Source organism: Solanum stenotomum, unplaced genomic scaffold (assembly GCF_019186545.1).
Source record: "Solanum stenotomum isolate F172 unplaced genomic scaffold, ASM1918654v1 scaffold21764, whole genome shotgun sequence".
In the NCBI taxonomy this organism is placed as follows: Eukaryota; Viridiplantae; Streptophyta; class Magnoliopsida; order Solanales; family Solanaceae; genus Solanum; species Solanum stenotomum.
In genome coordinates, this window is record NW_026026690.1 from 432,588 (window position 1) to 459,624 (window position 27,037).

The following is a 27,037-nucleotide window of genomic DNA, read 5'->3' on the forward strand; positions in this document are numbered from 1 at the left end:
AACTAAGTAATATAAATTGAAACAAAGAAAATATATAATTTTCACTGCATATGACAAAAAGGCTTTGCTTATATTGACTTGTACAAGAGGCTTTTGTAACACCTTAACAAATGATACAATTCTCTTTAGGGTAGCTCCCCCACCCCCCACCCCCCACCCCATCCACACTACCTATTTGTAATATCTCTTATTAGACTCTAGAAATCATCTTGGTAATGCCACTTATTATGCATGGCCAAAGCTAGTAGCACGCATGCGTCAAGTTCTATAGATTTTGTTCAAATAGCGAAAAATTCATTAAATATATATAAATATCTAATTTAAAACTCAATTTTTATTGTTTAAACTCATATTTATAAAATTTCAAACCTATAAAATCAAAATTTTAATTCGCCTTTGCTCTTATGCAAAGTTTGGAAACGAGTTCAATATAGTTTTGAAATTTGACCAGTTATTTAATATGGAGAAGATAAGCTATATATCTCATTAGAAAGAGGACCAACAAATGGTTGGTAAAGTTGCCAAAATATAATGGATATTATATATTACTACTCCATTACTTTACTATTAATAATAAGGGAAGATATAATATAATATAAAGAAAATGGGGTTGGTGAATTGAAGACTATAGATCCTTTTGTTGTTGTTAGTCGAGAGATTCATAAGTTGGTGAAGTTGATGAAGACATATAAAGAGAGGTTCAACGTATGAGGTTGGTCAAAATTTTCGACTTCCTGTGTCACTTTGGACATTAATATCTTAAGCATAAAATTTTAAAGATATTATAAAAAAGTTTAGGCAAAGTAAAAAAAATTAACTCACTAAATAATAGTCTATATATATAGTGTACACATAAAGTGGAGCACTATGGTGAAAACTAAAAAAACTAAAAAAAATAACAAAGAGGTTATTCATATTTGGGTATCCTATCCACAAGAAGGAAGAAAAAAGTTAAAAAGAAGAGGAAATACATGTAGACTAGAGTTCTAAAAAAATAGAGTTGGTAAATCATTAAATTACCAACTTTGATTACAATTTTTTTTGATAATATATTAGTTTAACTTAATATGCGTTATTACATAAAATGAATAAGCACTGCTAGGCGCTAGCTTTGTTCACATTAAATTATCAACTTTAATTACATATGTCTAAGTTTCAAATTTTAAATGCATATTTATATTGCGTGAGTTAGTGCTTATTCACCTAATAAACTCACAATGGGCTCTTATGGTTTTTTAAGTAAATTAAATCATAAGCTGGCATTCAAATATTGATTACTCCTCTAATCCTCTTAGTTAAACATATACGTTAAGGGCGGACAACCCCCACCCCACCCCTTTTAAATTCAAAGGGTGGGACACACACTATACATATATACAAATTATAAACAAAAAAAGTAAAGCAAGAAGTATGATATGGTTCATCTGAAATTCATTCGATTAAATGCAAACACACACTCTCACACAGAGGCAAATCTAGGTGGGTTTATGGGTTCGGACGAACCCACTAGCTTTTCATAGACCCTATATTTGTATTAGAAAATTAAATAAATATATGTATATTAACATGTGAACCTCCCAAAAAAAAATTGATTTAGAACTCCCAAATTCCTAACCTTGGCTCCACCTCTGCTCTCACCAGCACTCACTATCTTTTCTTTTGATTTGCGTAGTTTAATTTAGAGAAAAATTAATATAATTTATATAAAAAGTACTTAAGTCACAATTTTAATATTATAAAAATATATTAAAAAATTCTAATTTAAAAAATATTTTCCGATCTTCAAATAATAGTAACTAAAACACATTATAGGCAAAAACAAACATAAATATTTGAACTCCTTTAGCTCTTTCATATTTTTAGATTTTCTCATGTATTAACGATTTTTTTTGAAAATCCTAGCTCCACATGATGTGATTGGGTTGGGTTGGTGAGCATGGTGTTAAGTTTGCTTCTTTCCTTTTTTTTTTTTTTTCTTTTTCTTTGTTTTCACCTTTTTTTTTTTTTAGCTTTGGTCAAAATTATTTGACGATTTCAAGTATTCAGAAAGATGGCAATTATTATAAACTTGTTGTGCATGTTTTTCTTCTCATGGTAAATGGTAATTCGAGTTCAGTCTCCTTGGATAGAAGTTTTATATATTTTTTATTTTAATATTTGAATTTATTTTCTCATTTCCTTTCGTTCAGATGTGATTTTAGGTACAGTAAATCCTAAAGTTAGAGCCCTTATTTTTTTAGGATTCCATTTTCTATCAATAGGCTATATTTTTTATTTATCTTTTTTGGTTAATTATCACTAAAAGAAAATAGTTAACTAATTGATCAGAAAGAATGCCCCTAAATTAGTAAGTAAATTTTAGAACAAATACTGAATCAATTTTTAGTACTTAGATCGAACAAATATTCAATCTACTATCAACATTTAAAATCATGCTATATTATTTCAAAATTTAATATTGTTTTTGTTTAAAACCCACTTGTTCAGACATTTGCTACAACGTAATATATGTCTTTTTAACAATTTATTATATAAAATATGTCAACTAAAAAATATAAAATTGATTATTCAAAACTCAAAAAGAGAAGAGTTGAATATTTGATACAATGGTAAAAAAAAAGAAGAAAAATGCTCTTGATCATATTAGTGAGACATTCAAATCTTGATCTCATTTATATATATGAAATTTATATCATTTTTTCTTTCGACAAAAAAAATAAAAATAACCAAGGCTTCTCGTTAAAACTTAACTTTAGACCCCCAATAATATAAGGCTGCCACGCTTCCGCTAGCTCTAAATAAACACTTCTGAATATTTTTAAATTTCTTGTAATTTAAAATTAAAATTTGAATATAAAAAAAAAACATATTTAGAATAATTTTGAAATCATTTTTCAAAAATTCAAAACCTAAAACAAGAAAACAAAAGATGAGAATTTTTCACCATCTATTTGTTTGTTTCACCTTTCCTCTCGAAGCAATTGTATCAATATTGCACCTTCTAATATTTTGAGTTTAAATTTCTTCTTTATGTTTTGAGATTTTCTTTGTGAGAACACTTGTCTCATCGATTTTTTTTCTCATTTTTTTTGTCTTGAACATTGAGATTTATGCAAAGCACTTTAATTGTTGATTAACATCATGAGGAATGTATCATATTGACTTTTAGTTGTTATGAATTTATTTTTACATCGATTGTGAGGTTCTTTTCTACAGTTTAATGATCGTTCCTTGCTATGACGAATGCTCGATCGATCTAGCCAAAACCATCTCGTTAGCTTTTTAGTCACCCCAAGATCTTTGACATTTTACACTTGACTTTTTTTTATTTTTCCAACATCAGAAACTGGTTCCTTTTCTTATGCTGCAACATTCACAATTCCACTTCTCCTCAAATTAGACTAGTCTACATTGTCTTACCTTCATATCTTTGATGCCCTACTAAAATTGAATTTCTTAATTGATTTCATTTTTTGTCATGTTTTAAATTTCAATACAAATAAGTAAATATATTTTTAATTATGGATTGAAACGTAAAAGAGTGAGCATAATTATAGAAAAAGAAAATTTTATCATGAAAAAATCAATCCAAAATAACAAAAGACCGTTGATCAGAAAGAAAACATTCTCTTTCAAGAAATACAATCCAATTTTTCTTTTTTCCTTTTCTTTTTTTTCATAAAAGTGAAGGAAAAGAAAGTCGGAGCTCTAATCAATTTGAACACATATATAATTGTTTTCATAGAAAGAAATATAAAATTTCGTAAATAGCTAAGCGAGTGTTTTATAAGAAAGTATTGAAAGAAGAAAATACTTATTTTGAAGGATGGTAATTCACTTTGTTAAGTTTAATTAGTATATTATAAATCAAAATTAGATTTTTAAGTAGGTGTACATAGACTTTGTAGCAGTCAAAATTGAGTAACATATATTTTTCCTAAAATACCCTTTACCTAACTAATGTCCACTTGTACCATTCTCTCCTTCCTCCTTCCAACCACTTCCCCATACACAAAAACCTCCTTATAAAACCCCATTCCATTTGCTCCCTCTTCTTCAGGTACCCATCCATCCATCTCTCTCCATAACAAAAGGTGCCCAAATAGAGAAAATTACGCTTCATAAACTCCCACATTTGTATTTTTCACAAAATTGCAATGGCTCTTTCAACTACTAGCACTACCAACTCTCTTCTCCCCAACAAATCTTTGGTTCAAAATCAACCCCTTTTGCCTTCTCCTTTAAAGAATGCATTTTTCTCCAACAACTCAACCAAAACCGTTAGATTTGTTCAACCTATCTCAGCTGTTCATTCATCTGATTCTAACAAAAACCCCATTGTTTCCGATAAGCCCTCCAAGTCTTCTCCACCGGCGGCCACTGCCACCACGGCTCCGGCTCCGGCTGTGACCAAAACTGAATGGGCTGTGGATAGCTGGAAATCTAAGAAGGCGCTTCAACTACCGGAATACCCAAATCAAGAGGAGCTTAGATCTGTTCTTAAGACGATCGATGAGTTCCCTCCTATCGTGTTTGCTGGTGAGGCTAGGAGCCTTGAAGAACGCCTTGGTGAGGCTGCTATGGGAAGGGCGTTTTTGTTACAAGGAGGAGATTGTGCTGAGAGTTTCAAGGAATTCAATGCTAATAATATTAGGGATACTTTCAGAATCCTCCTTCAAATGGGTGCTGTTCTTATGTTTGGCGGTCAGATGCCTGTGATCAAGGTTAAATCTTTTTTTCTCTTCTACCATTTTTTTGGCTTTTGTCTCTCTCTCTCTCTCTGTGTTTTAATTTGATACCCTATTTAAAATATTTCTATTAGATTCTTGCTTGTTTGTTGTTCCTGTAAGCTTTTAACTTTATATGTACTTTTTAGGCTATTAGATTGCTTAGATTAAGTGGGATTTTGGTAAAATGAATATATATGGTAAGGTACCTTTTACAATTGTACCACATATGGATCTAATTTAAAATCTTGCTGGAAATGAATCTTACTTGATTCCTGGCATGACTGTTTTTATCGTACTCTGTTTTAATCGTTTACTTATTTGTCGATTTCCATGTTTTAAAGTGATTTATGTTCAAGTATATGCCTGTATTAAGCAAGATCCTTCCTTGGGAATTTTGGTATAGGTTGGAAGAATGGCTGGGCAATTTGCAAAGCCAAGATCAGATTCATTTGAGGAGAAGGATGGTGTAAAGCTGCCGAGTTACAGGGGAGACAATGTCAACGGTGATGCATTTGATGTCAAGTCCAGGACTCCTGACCCCCAGAGGCTGATCAGGGCCTATTGCCAATCTGCAGCTACTTTGAATCTGTTGAGGGCTTTCGCTACTGGAGGATATGCTGCCATGCAGAGGATCAATCAGTGGAACTTGGATTTCACAGAGCATAGTGAGCAGGGTGATAGGTATGCACCAACTTGTATCACTTCTATTATGCACTTGACTAGGGAATTACTGAATTTTTCCTATCACTTACAAAATACATCATAAATGCGAAGAAGTTTTCTAAAGAGCTTAGTACCATATTGGATATAAAAGGTGCTCTTTTGTGCATGCTATACGGGACTAGCTAATAAGTGATCTCCATTTGCTAACTAAGATAGTTCTTGTTGAGTGGTTAGTTTTGTGGGTTAATAGTGCAACTTTTGACATGGTAGGTACCGTGAACTAGCTAGTAGAGTGGATGAGGCCCTTGGTTTCATGACTGCAGCTGGACTTACAATGGACCATCCTATTATGAAAACCACTGAGTTCTGGACATCTCATGAGTGCTTACTTTTGCCCTATGAGCAGTCACTAACACGTCGGGATTCAACTTCTGGCCTTTACTATGATTGCTCTGCTCATTTCCTTTGGGTTGGAGAGAGAACCAGGCAGTTGGATGGTGCCCATGTTGAGTTCTTGAGAGGAATTGCCAACCCTCTCGGTATTAAGGTGACTGCAGTGCTGTACTTTAAATTTCTCTTTTTTCTTTCTATGAATGTTGAATTTGGGGGCTTACGAGAATTTGTGTTGCAGGTGAGTGACAAGATGGACCCAAGTGCATTGGTCAAGCTCATTGAGATTTTGAACCCACAAAACAAAGCTGGAAGGATTACAATAATTACCAGAATGGGAGCAGAAAACATGAGGGTTAAACTTCCTCATCTTATCAGGGCAGTCCGAAGAGCAGGACAAATTGTGACTTGGGTATCTGATCCTATGCACGGAAATACCATCAAGGCTCCTTGTGGTCTAAAAACTCGACCTTTTGATTCCATCAGGGTAAGTATTCACGCCAGGTTCAGAAATACCTTAATTTGTCATATCCTTGTATCAATTTTCTTAAGTAAGCATAATTTACTAGGCAACTCATATTGGACAACCCTTAAATTCGTAAAATAGTTCTTAAAGTAAATTGCATAGTTCGCCTGCACTGATCAATAATTGCACCCAATAAAGTGGTGCACTCTCATAATTCATTGAAAGGGTCACTCAGAAAATCAAAGTATAAGTTCTAGTATGATACATTCATTGCACTTGGGGGTTGCTCAATGGGTCCACTCCCTTGAACTACTCTCATCATTTGATAAGCTGAATGATATGGATCTTCCAACCAATGCAAGACTAGGACTAAAAACTAATAACAACAAACAAAAACTCTGTAATCCCACATGTGGGGTCTAGACTAAAAACTAGTAGTCATTTAATAAGGTTTTTTCATTTTGATACAAAATGGACCAGTTGACCATCAATGATGAGAACATGGGTAGCTGTTAGGAAGAAGTGTTGTTATTTCTTGGCAAGATCATGATTAAGAAAGTGAGCATGGTGGGTTGGTGGAGCTTGGAAAGTTTTTCTTCAGTGAATCAGTCAACAGAATATATATATTTTCTATACTGATGGTGGATTTAGAAAATGTATGTAACTACTTTAGTAGGTTTGGTTGTTGTGTGTCCCTTTCGATGAGTTTGATTATCGGGCCCAATTTTTTTTTTAAATGAAAAGCTTTTTCATTGCTATGTCCCTCCAAAAAATTGATTGGAAGTTTGAGATCCTATGTTACAGTTGCGAATACAGTAAAACAAAGCAGATATCTCACATGACTCTTTCTTGCAACAGGCCGAGGTAAGAGCATTCTTTGATGTTCATGATCAAGAAGGAAGCCACCCAGGAGGAGTTCATCTGGAGATGACAGGCCAAAACGTCACAGAGTGCATCGGTGGATCACGAACTGTGACCTTTGATGATCTGAGCTCACGTTACCACACCCACTGTGATCCTAGGCTCAATGCATCTCAATCCCTTGAGCTCTCGTTCATTATCGCAGAACGTTTGAGGAAAAGGAGGCTCGGATCGCAAAGCGTTTTAGGGCAATAGATATTTGGAAATGTTCAAGTACTGCCTTTTTCTATTTACTTCTTCACTTATATTATGAATGTTTGTATTAAAAATTGTATTTTCTTAAATCCTATTTGGAGGATATATGCTATGTTTGTGCTACGTGCATACTGAAATTGTTTTAATGTAATGAGAGTTTGGTGAGACTAAGCAATAAAGCAAGGAAGTTACTCTTATATCTGTCTACTAAATTTATTTTTATTTGACAAGTGTGTGCATAGTGTATAGTACCATCAACTTGATATTCTTTTAGTACTTTTTTTTTTCTCTAATAAGTGAATTTTTTTCCTATTTTTTGTTGGTGGGTTTGGTTGTTGGCATAGGCAGATCAAATGAGAATATGCCTTTCAATTATATGTTGGATTTGGCCACCTACTACTCAATCAAACATGTTTTATATTGAGATATATAGTGGTATTAATCTATTTTATATATTAACCTATAGATTCTTTCCACATATTCCTTACCTGTTTACCAAATTTGCAAGTCTTATATTTCAGATGTGAAAATTGAATTGAAGTTTAAGTTTCTTTTTTTACCCCTCCTTAACAATTATCACTCCTTTTATTCTTTTCTTAAAATTATGAGTTACCATCAGAGCAATCTCTTTGTCAATTTAAATGAGTGAGTGGAAAAACACTATTAGAGTACCTATTTTTTTCAATTAGAAGTTAAGGCAAAAAAGTTGACTATAAATTAGGAGCAAGATGTCTTACATCAAATTATCAAATCCAAAACACTCGTATAAATAAAGTTGTGAATAATATATATCATTTACAGAAGATGTTATAATTTACTTGTCTGGTATATATGAATAAATTCTCACTATTACTTGTTATTTTTAGCATAATAAGAAAATATAAATTTTTTCTTGTTTTACCTTCAATATTATCAATTTATTGTCTAAATTATTTCTCAAAACGTAAAACTACATATTAATTAATATGCAAATTGTACTAAAACATTCTTATTAATCATTATTTCTTAATAAGAATTTAAAGTGAACAAATAAAAATTAAATAAACATGAGGAATAAAAAACAACATTTATAAGCAGATATCCCAGAATCTATATATATTTAAGCATTTAAAACACATGAGACACCTACATCCACTCAGCCACACACTTGGAATAAATATCTGTATGTACCATCTACAAGTATAACAATAATGTCACATGTTTTCTCAATCAATTAAATTCTGAAAAATTCGAATTATTTATTTTCTTAATACTTGAGAAAATAATTAACTAATGTATGCTTAAAGTGATTTTTTTTTTTCAAATAGAGGGGTTATAATTAATCATCTTTCAACTTACTGTAAATATATATGTGTCAAATGCAATGCATTGTTTAAGATATACAATTGAGAAAAGAAATAAAGTGACAAATGAAGTTGTTTCAAATTTTCAAAAGAATACGTTAATTATGGGGGTGTTTTGTTGCTCTTGTAATTATGGGAGTGTTTTGTTCATATGTCATAGAGAGTGTATGCACTCTTTTAAAGAGCGTGAACAACCTAAACTAATTAATATAATTTTAATTTTACAAGTATTTTGTTATAAAATATATTTTCTTGTTTTTCTTATTATTTTAACCTTTTTTCCCTTATTATTTCCCCTTTTTCTTTCATATTTCTTCTTCAAAAATTCATTGTCATCTCCATTGAAACTCATCATTTTTAATGTCAATTTTTACCACAACTCCATCCTCCTTCTTTTACTACTATTAGTTTAATTCTCTTCAATTTTAAAAACTTTATCTAATATTTTTTTTTTTTACATTTTGAACTATTTGATAAACCCATTAGATTTCAAGATGATTAAAATGTATCATTTATTTTTTTTATCCGAATTTCAATCAAGCTTCTTTCAATTTTTGGAGAATTCACTGATTCTGTCAAAATTATCATTTTCTAATTTTGAAGTTACATGAAAAGGAGATAAATTAATTGATGATAACTTCAAAATTTTAAATTTACTTAGAAAAATAATTAAATTTGTTATCAATAACTCAACAAGGTCTAGAAAATAGTATTGTATTAAAGAAATAATCTTACTATTAAGAACGGATGTTTGCTAAAGAAAAAGGAAGAAAAAAAAGGGGAAAATGTGGGAGGGGATCAGCTTGAATGTGAGTGGAGGTGAGGGTGGTATGTGAAGGAGAAGAAGAAAGAGAGAAAGAAAATGGACGGAGGGGGTCAGCTTGAACGTCGGGGTGGGGATGGGAGGTGAAGTGAAATTTAAAATTATTTTTTTGAAAAAAATTAAAAAGTAACAAAGAAATAAATTGATAAAAAAAATTAAAATGAAATATATATATATATATATATATATGTATATATTTATAAAAAATTAAATTAACACGTATCACGTAATAATTGGTGTGTGATAACATTTATTTTTTAAAATTTGAGATTAGTCGAAAAACAATGTAATAATATCAATTCAAAATTATTTAAGAATAATAAGACACTTACATAATTAACATGTCTTTTTGAAAATTTTGAACAACTTCAAATATTACTTTATGTCTTTTCTATATACAATTCCTTTTGAAACAAAACAAGATATCCAATTCAACAGGATGTAAAACATAAGATACATAAGCTAAAAGAGAAAATGATATACATTATTAGTTGGTGTGTTCGTGACATGAATATATTATAAGAGAATTTAATGAATTATATACATTGACAAAAAAAATGTAAGAAACTTTTGCATTACCAAATATATTTTAATTTGTTATTATCTTCGTCTATTTTTAATTGTCATAGTTTCCTTTTATAGAGTCAAACTATAAATTTTTTGACTAACATCATATTGATATACAAAAAATTGCAATTTTTAATACTTTTTGTATAATTTTTGAATATCTAAATTTTTTCATTAATATATCGAATTAATGTAATCTAATTTAACTTTAAAAATTAATAAAATTGACTTTCAAAAAACATAACATGACAAATAAAAATGGACGAAGGAAATATGTCCTTAATTAAAAATAACAACATATTACCAATGCACTGAATTCGTAATTATTTATTTCATTCTGCCAAATCTTATTCAAAAGCTTTATAGGTTGGGATTCTTGCCGTTTCAGAAACTTAGGACAATCCATAAGGTTTTTTTTTATTTTTTTTTATAAAGCATATTGTAAAATTTTCAAATTACTAAAATTGGATAACACAACAATTTTGTTGAATGTGACACGTTTTTGCCACGCCTAAGAAATCGAAAAGAGAGGATAAAATAAATAAATTTAGCAAAAAGGAGAAAGGAATAATCTAACGCGCTCGGCTTGTTGCTTAAGTTTTACGCGGCAGATTTAACAAACTATTGTATCGAATTCTGGAAATCTGAGTAGGAAGAAAAATCCCCAATTGCAAATGCGACCAGAGTCATCGCCGATGGAAATTGACCAAACTGATCGGAGGCCGGCGGCTCTCGGTGACCTCCGCATTCTTCCCGACGAAATTCTGTGTTCCATACTGACTTATCTCACTCCTCGCGATGTCGCTCGACTTTCCTGTGTTAGCAGGTTCGTTCAATTCTCCAACTGATATTTTTTGCCAAAAACTTAGTCTTGTGTATTTTTTTTTATGTTTTTGAATGTGCAATTTGTAATATAGTTTTCAATATAGGGTTGCTCAATAACTTTTGGATTGGAGCTCAATTTCTGCTAATTATATGTAGATAGGGACTAGAGTTAATTTTGAATTTAGCTAAGCTTTAATTCATTCAATTGCATGATTCGTTGCTTCTTCTAAAGTATCGGTTTTTGTTTAGTTTTTATTTGATTCCTCTGAATTAGTGGAATGTTGATCTTGTGTGTGCGATTCATTTCTTTTTTGCATACTAAATTAGTTTAGGAGAGAATTTTGGTTATAGCATTAGAGACTTGCTAAATTTAACTAGTAGATGACAAAATGGACAGGTGTTTTTTCCTTGTTCTTACGTAGGTGTGTTTAATATTTATTTGATTTCTATGATATAGTAGAATGTGCATTTTGTGTTGTTTTCGTGCAGCAGCTTAGGCTTCTCAATGTGTTTGTGTGTGCGTATTTCTTTTTCTAGCACAAAATCAGTCCAATAGGGATTGCTGGTAACAAACAATAGGAAATTTTCAAACTTTAAATAATAGATGATAAATGACTAATTATGCTGTTTCGTTTTTATCGTTTTCGGTTATCACTGGTCTATGGACGGGTAGATGCAAATAGTTTGCTTATTTCTTGTTGTGTGATCAAATTACCGTGGATTTACTTGTAAGCATGTTTGTAGAAATATGATTTAATACTTGGATTATCTGCTTAACAAAGTTGCGGATGATAATGACGAAGTTACTACTTCTAATGGTTGTGCCACCTATACCTGTTAATCACTCTTAGAGTCAATAGGCCGAGATTTTTGATTGGATATGATTTCCTGAGATACAGCTCCTTATTTGAAGTGCTGTCTCTTCCATTTTTCAGAGTAAGCCTAAGGGAAACCTCAGTGCCCACTTTTTCCCATACCTTCTTCAAATACTTACTTTTTTGCAGTGTGATGTATATACTATGCAACGAGGAGCCCCTATGGATGAGCTTATGCATTGATATTGCTGATCGTCAGCTTCAGTATAAAGGCTCCTGGAAAAGAACAGCCCTGGATCAGTATGGTTATTCATAGTATTTTCTTCTGCAATGTAGTTACCCTTCATTGACTAGATTCAAGTTCTCTGACAGTCAGCTCATTGTATTTTCCCCGTTGATGTAGATTGAATGTGACTTTCGAAAATAATGAATCCTGCCAGAAACCGCTACACTTCAATGGTAATATATATTGCTATTGGTTTGTTGGATATTCTTCAACTCCGCAATGCTACTGTACATAATATGCTAATGGAAGCTTAACTTTGCAGGATTCAACTCTTTATTCCTTTATCGTAGATTATACCGGTGCTATACATCATTGAATGGATTTTATTATGATACCGGAAATGTTGAAAGAGCGAAGAACCTCTCTATAGATGAGTTTCGTGATAAGTATGATGGACAGAAACCGGTATGGTGTTTGCAACTTATAAATGCTTTTGAAGCACATGGAGTAGTCGTTAGATTGTTTTCGAACTTGAGACCTCCAACATGGAAGTCCCAAGCCCAATCCGTGCAACTTATGTTTCAGTGTGCATTATTTCAAGTGATTTTACCTCCTTCCCTTTGAACATACTGTCTTTGTCAAACTATGTCATATATTCTCTTCTCTAAGTCGCCCCACAATTGTGTCTACTTTGCTTAAAGGGACACCTTTACTCTATTATCTTTAGCACTGATTGAATCTCTTAGTATCAGAAATCAATGTAGTAAACACTCGAAAACTAACTTAGTTTTATGCTAAGTTGCACGGATTCTTCACTTTCGATGCCGCACCCGTGTCGGATTCTCCATAAATACACAAAAAATTTGGAGAATTCAACACGCACCCGTTGGCATTTTTTAAAAGTCCGAGTAACATAGGTTTTATGTCACTTTTGGACCCATTTCTACTTAACTACTTTAACATGTCAAGTGTTACTTTTAGTTGTTCCCAAGTCAAAGCAGAGATTTGAATAGATGAAGGTAGAATCTACTGTCTTGTAATTATTAGTTTTACATGTGTACCAGAAAACAAATCACTTGCTGATTCTTACTTATCAAAAGAAAATTATATAGTGATTCTTGCTACTACTTCTTGTTGTTTTTTCTCTTCCCCTTTATTTTTGCTCTGTCTTTCCCTTCCTTTTCTTTCTTATATACATTGAGTTCATCAACTTATCCCGAGGATTCTTATAGCTAGACGCCAACTAGCTTAGGGTTGAGGGTTAGTTGATTGATTGATATACACTGGATCTTTCTCTTTAAGTCTACTTGGCATTTCTAGCATTTGACCAATGTTGTTCACGTGTCATTCTTGAAAAAGGGGCAAAGAAATGGCCTTAATCTGTCTGAACCTTTTTTATGTGCTGATAGCTTATGCATGGTTTTCTTGATAGACATGTCATATGAATATGTCATGATCTTTTTCTCAAAAATGAATATGTTATGATCTTCACCAAGCTTATTGCTTACACTATAACAGGTTTTAATTGGTGGATTAGCTGACACTTGGCCTGCAAGGACTACATGGACAACAGAGGAGCTTTTAAAAAAATATGGAGATACAGCATTTAAATTATCTCAAAGAAGTCGTCACAAAATTAGGATGAAACTGAAGGACTATGTGTCATATATGAAAGTTCAGCATGATGAGGATCCTCTTTACATTTTCGACGAGAAGGTTCCTTTCCAATCCTGCTGTCCTCTCTGTACAGTTCTCCGACAACAGTTTGTTCTAATTTGAATTACTTTCTCTCAGTTTGGGGAAGCTGCACCAGAGTTGTTGAAGGAGTACACTGTTCCAAATATGTTCAAAGAGGACTTCTTTGATGTGCTGGACATGGACCAGCGACCTTCCTTCAGATGGCTCATTATGGGACCAGAGAGGTCTGGTGCCTCTTGGCATGTTGATCCATCCCTAACTAGTGCTTGGAATACACTTTTATGTGGCCGTAAAAGGTATGTTATGAGAACCAGTCTATCACTTGCCAGTCATCTTGTCTCAGGATCTTGCTGAATGCTTCACTTGATGCATGCTTTGTGTGATAATTTGACCAATCAAACTCGTACTCATTACTGCCTGAGTGCCTGCTGATAAACTCCCTGATCGATAATGAAGTTGTGATAGAAAGCAATGGAAGCACTTTTGATTCACTCAGTTGTGGGTGAAGATAGTTGGGTTGATCAGAAAACTGCTGCCAGAGTGTTGAAGAAAAGAAGTCAAAGATAGAAAAGAAAAACCTAAATAAGAATTTCATTTAGAAAACATACTTTTGAACGACGCTTTCTTAAGCTCTCTCTTCCCTTCTGGGTCTATAAGCAGATTATACTTTCTGCATTTTATGGTAGGTTCATGGGTATATGCAGAAGGGGCAAGTTCTACAGAAAATCTTAGTTAAATCAGCTTTCCACTTTTTTCCTCAAAGTTATTTCATGAAACGTGCACTTGAATATATATATATATATATATATATATATATATATGATAGCTTGGAGCGGGAATGAGCTAAAAAGAAACTCACCAAAGAAGTGGATGGTGACAAACTATAGATTTTGGTTTGCTGCTGTTAGTCTTGCTTATAGAACTAGATTGATGTTGTTTGCTCAAAGTTCTCCAATGTTAAGACATGGTGCTAAGTTCTCTACTTCTTGAGTTGTGACTCTCCTTTGTCCTCCCACCAAAGGAGGAAAGCAAAGAAGGAAAAAAAATTGGAGGCTTTTAAATTTCAGAAGTAGATTTGAGCTTGTTTATAGCATGTAATAAATATCATTTGGAGCTTTTGAAATATTTTGGTGTATTCTCATTTTACACTGTCCAAGAATTTTTCTTCTCCTGTAGTTTGAAAGTAGTGGATTAATCACCATTGTGATACTTGTTGGGAGACAAAAAAAAGGCCCTTATTAATATTTATTTTGCAGGTGGGCATTATATCCCCCTGGAAGAGTACCTTTAGGAGTAACAGTGCATGTAAATGAAGAAGATGGTGATGTCAATATTGACAGTCCATCATCTTTGCAGGTATTAATGATTTTGAGATGCAAATAATTTGCTTCTACATTGCCAAATTGTGATTGGTTTTCATTTATTTGAGCCATGTGTTGTTTTCTGTTGTGTTCATCCAGTGGTGGCTGGACTTCTACCCTCTTCTTGCTGAGGAAGACAAGCCAATAGAGTGCACTCAACTGCCTGGGGAAACAATATTTGTCCCAAGTGGATGGTGGCATTGCGTGCTAAATTTAGAGACTACTGTTGCTGTGACACAGAATTTTGTGAACTCCAAGAACTTTGAATTTGTGTGTCTGGATATGGCTCCTGGTTATAGACATAAAGGAGTATGCCGTGCTGGGCTTCTTGCTTTAGATGACATTAGTATTGAGGATGTCAGGAAAAATATGTTGTCCTTAGAAAGTGGTTTGAGCTGCTCTGACCTGTCAAGAAAAGATAAGAGGATTAGAGTTGACCAGCCTAGAAGTTCAGAAGATGGAAGTACTATAGATGGTGTCTCTAAAGGCATAGATTTGACAGAGGTGGAATTTTCTTATGACATAAATTTCCTAGCTATGTTTTTGGATAAAGAGCAAGATCACTACACTTCGTTATGGAGCTCAAGCAACTCTATAGGGCAGCGAGAGATGAGAGAGTGGTTATCAAAGCTCTGGGTTGAAAAAACAGAGACTAGAGACCTTATATGGAAGGTATTTATATGTTCACTTCTCTGCTTGTTTATGGTTAGTGTTTTTTTCTCTTTTTTTTAATCAAATCAAACCTGTTATCTTAACTCATGGCTCTAATTACATGTAAAAGGAAATCCTGTTATTTGTATCAACCATCATATGATGTAGAGCGGGATAGGGATATCAAGAATTATAGTAAAACGATAAGGAATTTAGAATAGACCCAACTAGAAAGCAATTATTAGAACATTCAGTATCAAATAAACACTCTATTTTGCAAACAAGAAAAACCTAAACTATAGAGATACTTCAAGTGGAAAATTTTTACTTGGAAACACCCCTTGCAAGTTCAGATCAACCATGGCATACAACCATCACCTCTAAATAGAAATCTCATGTTCAGAGTTAGCTACCTAAAAATGGGAAGGAAGGAACCATTTACACTAGGTCTTTTCTTAGTATTATAAATACCTTAAGAGTCCCTAGACATAAGGGTAGAACGGAATTCCGATGAAATTGCAGAAATTGGCCAAATGCAGAATATAACTTATAGGACACGATATTGATCTGGGACCCACGATCGCGGCTTTCATGATGCTGCCTTCTTCATGATTGGGTCTTCACTGTAGCAAAAATCTGCAGCTTCTATGTTTTTGGCCTTCTAATTGCTTTGGTGATTGGCACCCTTCCTTCAAATATCCACTTGAGCATACTTTAGACCTTGAGGCCATGCTTCCTCTAAATCCTCCAAGCTCACGGTGGATGGAAGAATGCTCCAAAATCCTTGGATCTACATCATATGATACATTACGGCTGATGAATTTATATATGCTTAAGTAGCTGCATAGCAGGAACCTTGACCTTTTTCATCTGCACAGCCGATCACATGTAGTAGCAGGTTATAAATGTTCTGCATAATGAGGTGTTAGATCAATAATTGGTCATCTCTCATCGTGGTCACCTTTTGTGTAATTTAAGCTTCAGTTATTGCTTATGACCTTAGAATCACTTCTGCTAGGGAGCCTGTCTGGCGCTGAATGCTGATAGATGGTACGCACACGCGACAGAAATTTGTACCTTCCATGGGTTGCCGTTGCCTACAGATGATGAGAGGCTTCCTGTTGGAACAGGCAGCAATCCGGTAAGTCTTTGTGCTTAGTGGATCTTCTACTTATGTGGTTATTTCATTAGTGTCACTTTTTTATCTAGACTGAAGTTGAAGGAAACTTTTAGTTATTATTGGCGCCTGACACCATTACCTTTGTGACGTTGAAGTTTTTATTCATCAATACTCAAGTAGGCTTTTTTCATCTCAATGAATTAATGCTAAAGTTGAGATGCTTAAGAAAGGGTGGAAGATCAATTTTTCTATTACAAAGATGTTTTGTAACCATTAACCTAACAAGTGGTAATACCTGTGTACAGGTTTATCTAGTTGGGGACAATGTTATAAAAATACTTGTTGAAGAGGGATTAGAAGCTTGTCTTCATTCTTTGGGCACTGAGGTATATCTGTACTTCTGGCAGTTATTTTTCCAGCTGATATATTTCTTTGTACTTTATTCATTCAGTTTGGTTTGATCTTTTGTAGCTCGAGTTTTACAGTTCACTCCAGAAAATGAACTCCCCTTTGAGGAATCACATTCCTAATGTTTTATCCAGTGGGATTCTCTTTATTGAAAATGGCTTGTGTAAGGTTCAGTGTTGGGATGGCAAAGGAATTCCAGAGGTGATTGCTAATTTTAGACCCCTTGTGGAACATGAGCAAGCTGATTATCCATTTGGCTTATGGAGTAAAAGGCAGCTTGATTATAGAAAAGCCGGGATGTCATTTGCCGAACTAGTAAGCACTGGCAGTGGCACAACAATATGTCCATATGTCATAACACAGAGATGCAAAGGGAAAATATATGCTCAAATGTTAGTGAAATCGATTTCTACAATTGCCTGTATCATTTATATGAAGTACTTGCAGTTGTTTTTTGATGTACTGCTCCCCCTTTTCATTTAGTTTGTGTTTGCTCGCAGAAGAGATTCCATCTCATGGGAAGACACTCTAAATTTGGCCTCGTTCCTGGGAGAACAAATGCGCAACCTTCATCTTGTGCCGTGCCCAGCTTTGAATGATTTAACATTGTTGGAAACCCAGCAGAAAGCAGTACCCACTGCTAATGGGAATCTCGAGGATGAAGAGGACAAGATTTGTGTCCCTGCAGAGTGGAGTTTATTCCTGAAAACACTGAACAGAAAAAAGAAGGATGTTTGTGATCGCTTGACCAAATGGTAAACGTTAACAACAGAATACTTTGTTGATCATAAAGCAGCATTCTAAAGTCTCAATATTATGTAGCAAATGTTCTCCTTATTTTCTTGCTTCTGCTCGCATGGCTTTGTGCCTTTGACTGTGATGCTTGAGACCATGTGTCTTAAGGGCCGTTTGGTATGCTGGACAAGCATAGATGGTCCTGGGATAAGTTATATTAGGATTAGTATTTAGTACCGGGATAAGTTATCCCTGTCGCGGGGGAATCTTAGTAGCTCAATTGGTTGAATATTTGAATTTTCACCTTGTTAGTGAGGGTTCTAATCCCCTTCCCCTTCCCCTTCCCCTACCCCCAATTTTGAAAAGAAAAAAAAAGTTATCCCTGCTAGAGGGTGGAATAATAGTACCGGAACTAGTTATGCCAGGATTAAACATTGAAAATGACCAAAATTACCCCTCTGGTCCCTCAAACCTAAATAAGGTGGAGGGTATTTTTGTAAACAAACAACTTCTTTCTTAGAAATTTTGCAATGCATGTTATTTTTAATACAACAAACCAAATAGTCAATAAGAAATAATACCAACATTACTTGTCTTCAAACCAAACGACTCATTAGAGAATTTCTTGGGTTGATTAGTGTTACATCAATGTAAATGCTATGTCAGGGATTATATATGATTATTTTTTGTTTGGGGGGGGGGGGTGTTCTTGGTTGTCTCTTCATTTGGTGTCAGATCAGCCTACATGTTACTCTGTGACCAGAGCCGTAGCTTGAGATCCACTTTTATTTCAGATAATGTTCAAAGTCTCGAAAAAGTCAATTTTCTTTCTTGTTTGACTAATTTTGATTGAAATATAGTAAGTTCCAACTCTATTGATAATACACACACACATATGTATACACTATACACACAAAAATATAATTCAACTCTTCCCTTAATAGTTGTGGTGAAATAATTTATAAAGATGGAACTCAATTTGAAATTCCGTGAGATACCTAAATTTGGACAAAGAAAGTACCTTGTAAAGTCATTTCTTGATTTGAGAAGATAAAATCCTTAACGACTTCTTTACTACTTATATATTGCATCACCAAGATGGTAGAGGAGGCATATTACCGTAGCTTAACTCTCCTCTGCACCACATTAAGGACGTGATATATTCAGTTCTTATTTAGAATTGGGAAAGAATTATATTTAGACAAACACTTCCTATTAATTTGTGTGTTGGATTTTGGGCTGCTTGTTTTCTACTGGATTAATGTTCAACTCTCTTGTTAAGCTCATCAAAAAATTTCCTTGTTCCTTATTAGAACAAATTCTGTTCAGACAGTTCTTTTGCCTGTTAATGTGTATGTGTTGGGTACTGCTGTATTACTCTATTGCAGTGTGAGGTACCTATACATGAGTTTTTTCCTGTGCATTTACATATGCTGGCACAAGCACCGTAGATTTGAGCTGCTACTGCATAGTTGTATCTGAGACTTTTCTGTTTCAATCTGTAGGGGTGATCCAATTCCTAGAGAGCTGATTGAGAAAGTCGAGGAATACATCCCTGATGACCTCCAAAAGGTTCTTATATTTAAAGATGAAGTTGATTAGACTTCCTTCAATTGTCTAAGACACTTCATTGTTTCTTGTCCCTTTTTCCTTCCTGCTAGTGACAATGGCACTTATGTTCATTCTCTGATGAAAATGCATTTCTCTGATTCTTGTTTATGGTCTCCTATTTAAGGTTGACATGGGAGTCAGATCTTGTACCTGGATACACTCCGATGTGATGGATGACAATATCCACATGGAACCGTGTTCCCTTACTTCTCGCTCTGGAGGGACTACTGATGATCCTGAGTTAATTGACAATGTTTCTGCAAATGGATCTAATTTGAGTGAGCCTATACGTACATGGAGACCTACTCATATACTCGATTTCAGTGGTCTATCTGTTGGTGAGTTATTGAGCAACTATTAACTTGCTTTTTTGGGCTTGGTCTGCTGGTTGTTTTTTATTTCTTTTCCTGATGGATGAACCATGTTCCTATATGTACTGTATTAGTCCTCTACTACTTGTCCCTTAATAATATATAATTCGTAGAAGTTAAGATATGTCTATGAAAGGAACTGTTTTATTATTGTTCATGTCATATGAATCTGGTTAAGTTTATGGTGCATAGTAGATTGTCAATGATTATTTAGCACAAAAAGAAATAGCTAAAGAAAAGAAAATGGAAATTAATATGGAACTGAATTGGATCTTAGAGTTTGGCACCAGTTTAAGAGGCAGGCTTTGCCTATTTAAACAAATAAGTAAATAAACAAAAAGAAAAGTTTCAGAGTCATATTCGAGGTACTCCAAAGTTACTGCTTAGTAAGTATAATTTGTGAACTGTTTTCTTTTATTTTAATGTTACCAATTCTCAAAAAAAAAAAAAAAAACTATTTTCTTTTATTTTCTTGTATGTTTTGGCACACTGATTCTAATGTACAGTTGAATATTGCCCTCCTTGAATTTTGAAGATTAGCTTTACTTATTTTAACGTGAGAGCTAATCAACAAATCTTAAGGACCAGTGGGTCTATTTTAAAAAAAGAAAAGGTTTTACCTTATTTTGGGTGGTTTCTCTGACTTTTGACAAGAGAAGCTTTTTGGTGCATATTTAATTGGCAGTTTCGTGTGAAAATACTACACCCGCCATCACTTAACTACAAGTAGATCACTCGAGTTCGCACAGTAATCCTTGCATCACTAAAAACCTCATATGCGAAAAGTTGTAAAATGCTGATTCCTTGCATTTTGTTTTTAAACATTTGAGTTTCTGTGATTAGTAACCAGTTATTTTTTCTCAGGGGACCCGATTGCTGACTTAATCCCAATACACCTGGATATCTTTAGAGGAGATCCACATTTACTGAAGCAGTTTCTGGATAGCTATAAACTTCCATTTGTTAAAACAGGAGTGAATGCATCAGCTAAAAGCAATGGATTTCAGAGACTTTCTTACCGAGCCATGTGAGTAATATGTTCTCATGTCATGTTTCTTCTATACTGTTGTCATTGGTTTTCATTAAACAATTGGAGACATTTTTTTCTTCAAAGTTAAATTGCACTACCAGAGCTTATACAATATCCGACCATATGAAGATAGTAAGACGTGTTTTGATAACATATAAACCCATGCCTTAGAATCCATAACCCTCGACCTTCACCAAATCAATTCATGATTTGTCATTTTCAGAATTGTTGATTCTCCACCAATATCATATTCTCAGTCAGACCCCTAAATCACTTTCAAAGTCATTAGATACGCCACATTACTGTTTAACATGCTGAATACACTAGAAGTTTGAACTTGACATTATTCAGTGGAGGTTTTAGTCAATTATTAGAACTAGAGTCTCCGGATGTTCTCTATGTTAGCCAACATGAGCTTTGTGGATGAAGATAGAACAGATTGGAACCTCATCCTCCTTGACTCCTTACAACCGTTGTTTCTATCCACTATTATCTAATCAAGTTATTAATGACCGGACGAAACCAAGAAATAACCCCTCGCGTGCAATTAATGCAAACAATTAATTGGTAAGTAAGAGGCGTGCTTTTAATGCTCCAAGCTACCAACAAATGAACTATATACCATTTGATCCCTAATTTAGCCAAAAAAATATTAATTGTGATAAACTATGTCATCAATGGGTTTTACTTTTTCATGAATCCATTGATTCTATATGACTTATTACTACTCCCCTGTCGCACATTATTCGTACATGGAGTAGTGGTTTAAACTCACTTTCAATGAATTCTATCTGTACAGGTGCTACTGTATTTTGCATGATGAAAATGTTCTGGGAGCTATTTTCAGTACTTGGAAGAAACTGAAGATGGCAAAATCATGGGAAGAAGTCGAGGAAGCTGTATGGGGAGATCTTAATAGTTATACAGGCTCCTGTTGAACTTTCTTTTGTTCTTTTTAATTTTTATCTTTCAGTTTTAATGATGAATTCTGAATAAGTTCAATCGAGTGTACACTAACATTTGTTTGAGGTAATTTATTGATATTTTTTTCCCTTTTTCCTACTGATCATTTCTTCAAAACTTTGCCAAAATTTATTATCTACCATAAACTTGAAACAGTGATTGTGGAGTCTGTACACAGGCTTAGGCTTGGTGGTTGACTGGTTGTTCTTACGACCTCTTATTAATTTCATTTGACGTCCTGCTTTTAAAAACAGCTCATCTATGCAACTAAACTGAGAACTGGGTGCTAATAGCAACTTCAGTCAATCCCTCTGTACTCACCTGTATGAATGTTAAATATCACCCGCTAAAACTCTACATTGTGTAAAAAAAAATTAAACGATCTAATTCCAGAAATCTAAACAAAACTCTGTTATCTTGGGGTACAAGTGTGTTTCTAAAGACCAGATTTCCACTAAGCCAAGATTTCAAAAGTAGTAAACACATTTTAGTCAAAAGGAAAAAGAAAAGAAAAAAAACTATCAGCAAATTATAGGTGAACTCTTGAGTGTCTACACAGGATATTACAGCAGTTACCAGTTGCTCTCTTCTTTCACCCTAATGGTAATTACAGCATTGTGTAACACATCACAGTAGACCAGCAAAATCAGCACTAGTTTCGATCACATCTTCAATATCAGCTTCATCCAATTCATCAAGTTCCATACTGCCCCCATAAGAATGTGCTCCAACCAGCAAAGGAACTCTAGCCTCTTGTATTATCGCCAAAACTTCTTCCATGCTCTGGGAAGGGTTATTTACATCGGCACATTGGTAACTTCCTCCTTCCATCAGTTCCACTGGTAAGTTCTTTAAAAACCAGGGATGCATTTTAATTTCTGGAATGGTTATTCTCTGCAAAAGTATAATCAGCATGCATTTATGGTTTTGGCACATTATATTCGCAATACAACATGAAACAAGAAACACGAAAGCAAGTTTATGGAAGGCCTTTGGTGGGAACGAACCTTGCACCTAAGCAGAATACATATATCTATCGAGACAATGAGTTAATTACTGATAATGATATTTCACTTGGACACAACGCATGAACTATTCTATGATCAGCAGAAGACCAAATGATTTTATTACCTTTTCAGGGTCTGCCACAAAAATCCTGGCTATGAGATGGCGGCATTCAAGGGAAATTTGGATTTGCTCAGGAATTGAGTAGCGAGCGGTGAGTATTTTCTGTCATGGAAACTAGCCAATCATAATGCTGCAGTAAATTTTTCAATGCTTCACACTTGCATGAACTATAAATGCAGCAAACTGATAAACTAAATTCAGAGTAAAGCATGCTTCTTTTTCATCTACTAGAAATCTGATTATGTTGTCATCACTCACAGAAATAGTCTTTGTAAAGTTTTTGGGATCACTTGAATCTTGAAATGGATAAGCTCCAACCAGCATTACATATAAGGTGACTCCACAGGACCAAACATCTGCAAGCTATAGTTTCAAGAATTAACAGGAGGAGACATGAGTGTATACGACAAATATTATGACAAAGAAGAAAGATGTAGCACCTCTCCATCATATTCTTTCCTTGTTAGGACCTCTGGTGCTACATAAGCAGGTGTCCCCACAGTGGACTTAGGTTGAGAATGAAACACGGATGACTGCAAACAGGTGCAGCAATTTTATATGAGCTTAAATCTTGAATAGATGTAAGAATTACTAAAACCTCGAGAAAAGATCAGTAACCTTGGAGTACCCAAAATCACATATTTTGACACGTGGTGCAGCACTTCCATCAAGTAATGTGTTTTCCAATTTGAGATCTCTATGACAGATTTGCTGCAATGGAAGACCAAAGATATACTAAGTCCCAAAAGGAGGACTTAAGGAAGTTCACAGCAAGAGAAGTATTGATGTTGTACCATGAAATGGCAGTAGCTAACCCCTGATATCAGTTGTTGAAAAAAGAACCTTGCCTGAGTAAAAAATAAACATAATCAAGCCACTGAGATGATTTAAACTAGAAAAGAGTCTGCTCGGAAGAGCTGACATAAACACAAGGAGATAGTCAAGTGATAACATATTTAAAGGGACACTTCTCATTGCATATCACTCTGTGCTTTCAACTTATAAGATGGCATTCTTGGAAATTAAGAGTTTAGTTTCACTCATCAACAGAGCCCATGACATGGTAGACTACTACCCAGCGGACTTCCCACATCAAAGGACCGTATGAATGTCATGGTAGACTACTACTTTACCATGGATGTGAAAGGCATATTACCCAACCCAACCAAGTAAAGAGGCAGCAAAGATCTGACTACCATAAGCAAAGGTTATAAAATCAAATGAAAAATACACAGTTTGTTTGTTCTAAGCCAAGACTAATTGCGGGATCTGGTGTAAGTATCATCCTTACCTCATCTTCATTAAATCTTCCAGCATTACAGATCCTCGCAAAGAGCTCTCCTCCCGCAGCATACTCCATTACTATTGCTAGATGAGTAGGTGTAAGCAAGACCTAGAAGTGTTAAGTCCATTCATGTAAAAAAACAAACTATAACAAAATTGATAAGTCTGCTTGCCATTTAGCTACTATTTTGAACAGCCACTGTAATCCTACTAATTGTAAATTGCTATCATCAACCACAAAATATAATATGCAAATCATCAAATTACAGCTACTGTCCAGAAAAGTTGATAGCTTTCAATCTATTCCATAAGATACGATTGCATTTAATTGCGAGCAACAGAGTTCTTCAAAAAGAAATCATAACATAACATAGTTGTTATAGACCAAACAGGAGAGGGCAACCAAAAAGACTAGTCTGATAGGTGGGGAGCCCATTTGGCCCATACACTCATAAGCATTTCTCATTTCTCTTTTATCCCATGAGGGACAACTAGCACATAACAATAAGAATCTTGTTACTGTCATTACATTACAAACCAGATCTTCTGTTCTAGTAATTAGATCCATTAACATTTTTGATCCTATCATTATGTGAAGCTATCTCCATACCTCAACAATTCTTTCAAAAAAAAGATCTTTAACTTAATGAAAGTTCCTTATAAGCCTGATGACAGCAATAATCAGAACCCCCATAGGTATCAAAGCATATTATAGAATAAGGATAAAAGAAGATTCATTCCATTAGTAAGAAGCAGAACATATACCTCTTTAAATCTCACTATATTTGGATGTTTCAATGATCTATGATTCATAATTTCCCTTTGCACATGTTCATCAATCTGCAAACAACCTCAAAACACAAACAAACAAATAAATAAAGTATCCTAGATGGAGTAAAAACATCAAATTTAAGGTTATAAAAGAGGGGAAACCTTTTGGCCTCTTTCAATAAACTTAACAGCAAAGAGTTCTTTAGTGTTCTTGTCACAAACAAGCATTGCAACTCCAAAATTACCAGAACCCAACTCCTTCACTATCTCATAACGCTCCATCATCAAGATTAAAAAACAAAAGGGGTTTCGGATTCTTCAGAAAGAATCAAACTTTTTTTCTCCACTACTGTTATTGACTTACAGAATTGACAATATTCAACAGTAAGAGCAAAAGGGGTTCAAAATATTCTGAGGTTTACTAGCTGAGAGTTTATTGGACACACATTCTTGGCAGGTACTACGTTGTTCAACTATTGTCGGATCAAGTGGGTAGGAAAAATTTTTACTTTTATCTTTAATTAGTGAATTTCAATAAGAATTTACCCATAGGAATCTAAAACTTAGTCCAGGTACATATTTTTATTATTATATTATGTAAAAAAGAGAAGAAAAGTTTGGTCACGTCTGTAAAATCTGCAGAAAAGTTGCCACTAGTTGTGATTAGATTGGTGGATAAATTGATTGGAGTTCTTCATGTTGGTCCTGCTCCTTTGAATTTGGGCTCTTTGATCAAACTGGAACACAATTTTAGACCGTACAACGAAATAGGACCTTTAATTACCAATGGTATTTTTTTTTATAAATAGGGTCTTAGTCATTTGTAATCAATCCAAATAAAATGAGAAAATCTCATTCTCCTTTCTAATTTTCTTTTCTTTAATTGAATCTTTCAATCCTACATAATAATCTTGAGCTAACCGAAGATCTCCCCAATAGCAATTGTCTACTGTAATAATAGTTTGAGTAGTAATTGTATAAGGTGATTTATAAATGGATGGTTGTGGTATTTTCGGGTGGTGATCTAGTGGTAAAATTATTAAATATCATATGTATGCCACTATTTATCATATTTATCTTGTGCATATGTCAATTTTATGTCACATGAATTACTGTACAAGTGTACATATAGTAAAATATATATGATATACACATGACATACAAATGATACACGATATATGTGTCAATACATATAATTGTATATTCACGTAAAAGAATGCTAAAATTGTCAACCACTTATGAAACTAGTGCAAATTCATTACAGTCACAATTTTTTCTTGTGGAAAGTTGAGACTAAAGAACTATTATGTAAATGGAAAATGACATTTTTCTTAGATGTACTAAAAATTAAAGTAAACAATAATACTCCATTGAAATGGAGGAGCTACTATTTAGGACCTAAATGAGACCCTCTAAAACATGGGTCAACCCACCAAAAACAATGGAGGAGGCCCATAATAATGGGCCGATTGAATTAGGATACGAACAAAGAAAAATTACACGAAATAACAAACATCTAGAGTATATTATGTAATACAGCTATGGTTTCAATTATTTCTAATCCTTAAATATAGTACGCAAAATTTTGCTATTCGGTATCCTGATGATTGTATAAATCCATAATTTGTATATGCTTACCCTAGTTATTTGTATACGAAGCTAGCGTTTGACCATAGATTTCCAAATAATTTTGGCAAATATTATTTGGGTGAAATTTCGCCATGTGTTTGGCCATTGTATTTGGGAAACATATTTCACTTTTTTAGAAAAATATGATTTATACCCATAAGTTTTAAAAACTATCAAAACTAACCATAAGTTTGTATTACAAGTCAATTGGATCTTCGTTGCAACAAATAACAAGTAGTGTCCATGACACTGGAGCAATGTGGTAGTTTGGAGTGAGTGCAACAAGCATCATTCCATACATCGTGAAGTAAAC

The 27,037-nt window shown here is 33.9% G+C and overlaps 3 protein-coding genes across 3 annotated transcripts; 2 read left to right on the forward strand and 1 right to left on the reverse strand.

The window, feature by feature from the left end:
• The first annotated feature begins 4,053 nt into the window (after window positions 1–4,053).
• On the forward strand, window positions 4,054–7,562 carry LOC125851039 (phospho-2-dehydro-3-deoxyheptonate aldolase 1, chloroplastic). The gene is made up of 5 exons (XM_049530832.1): window positions 4,054–4,724; window positions 5,134–5,411; window positions 5,664–5,940; window positions 6,025–6,270; window positions 7,108–7,562. Exons 1-5 carry the CDS (start codon window positions 4,158–4,160, stop codon window positions 7,363–7,365), a joined length of 1,626 nt encoding a protein of 541 aa, XP_049386789.1. The 5' UTR covers window positions 4,054–4,157; the 3' UTR covers window positions 7,366–7,562.
• A 3,088-nt stretch (window positions 7,563–10,650) lies between these two features.
• On the forward strand, window positions 10,651–22,011 carry LOC125851048 (F-box protein At1g78280). Its single transcript, XM_049530840.1, has 16 exons — window positions 10,651–10,924; window positions 11,928–12,038; window positions 12,142–12,197; window positions 12,287–12,429; window positions 13,483–13,680; window positions 13,759–13,958; window positions 14,919–15,018; window positions 15,123–15,695; window positions 16,693–16,815; window positions 17,100–17,180; window positions 17,266–17,594; window positions 17,703–17,957; window positions 19,443–19,509; window positions 19,673–19,886; window positions 20,784–20,946; window positions 21,749–22,011. Exons 1-16 carry the CDS (start codon window positions 10,773–10,775, stop codon window positions 21,885–21,887), a joined length of 2,904 nt encoding a protein of 967 aa, XP_049386797.1. The 5' UTR covers window positions 10,651–10,772; the 3' UTR covers window positions 21,888–22,011.
• Window positions 22,012–22,271: 260 nt separating this feature from the next.
• On the reverse strand, window positions 22,272–25,578 carry LOC125851071 (serine/threonine-protein kinase SAPK1). The gene is made up of 9 exons (XM_049530870.1): window positions 25,258–25,578; window positions 25,090–25,164; window positions 24,332–24,433; window positions 23,835–23,888; window positions 23,659–23,751; window positions 23,481–23,573; window positions 23,299–23,403; window positions 23,044–23,142; window positions 22,272–22,806 (listed from the first exon to the last, which is right to left on the reverse strand). Exons 1-9 carry the CDS (start codon window positions 25,378–25,380, stop codon window positions 22,540–22,542), a joined length of 1,011 nt encoding a protein of 336 aa, XP_049386827.1. The 5' UTR covers window positions 25,381–25,578; the 3' UTR covers window positions 22,272–22,539.
• Between the last annotated feature and the right edge of the window lie 1,459 nt (window positions 25,579–27,037).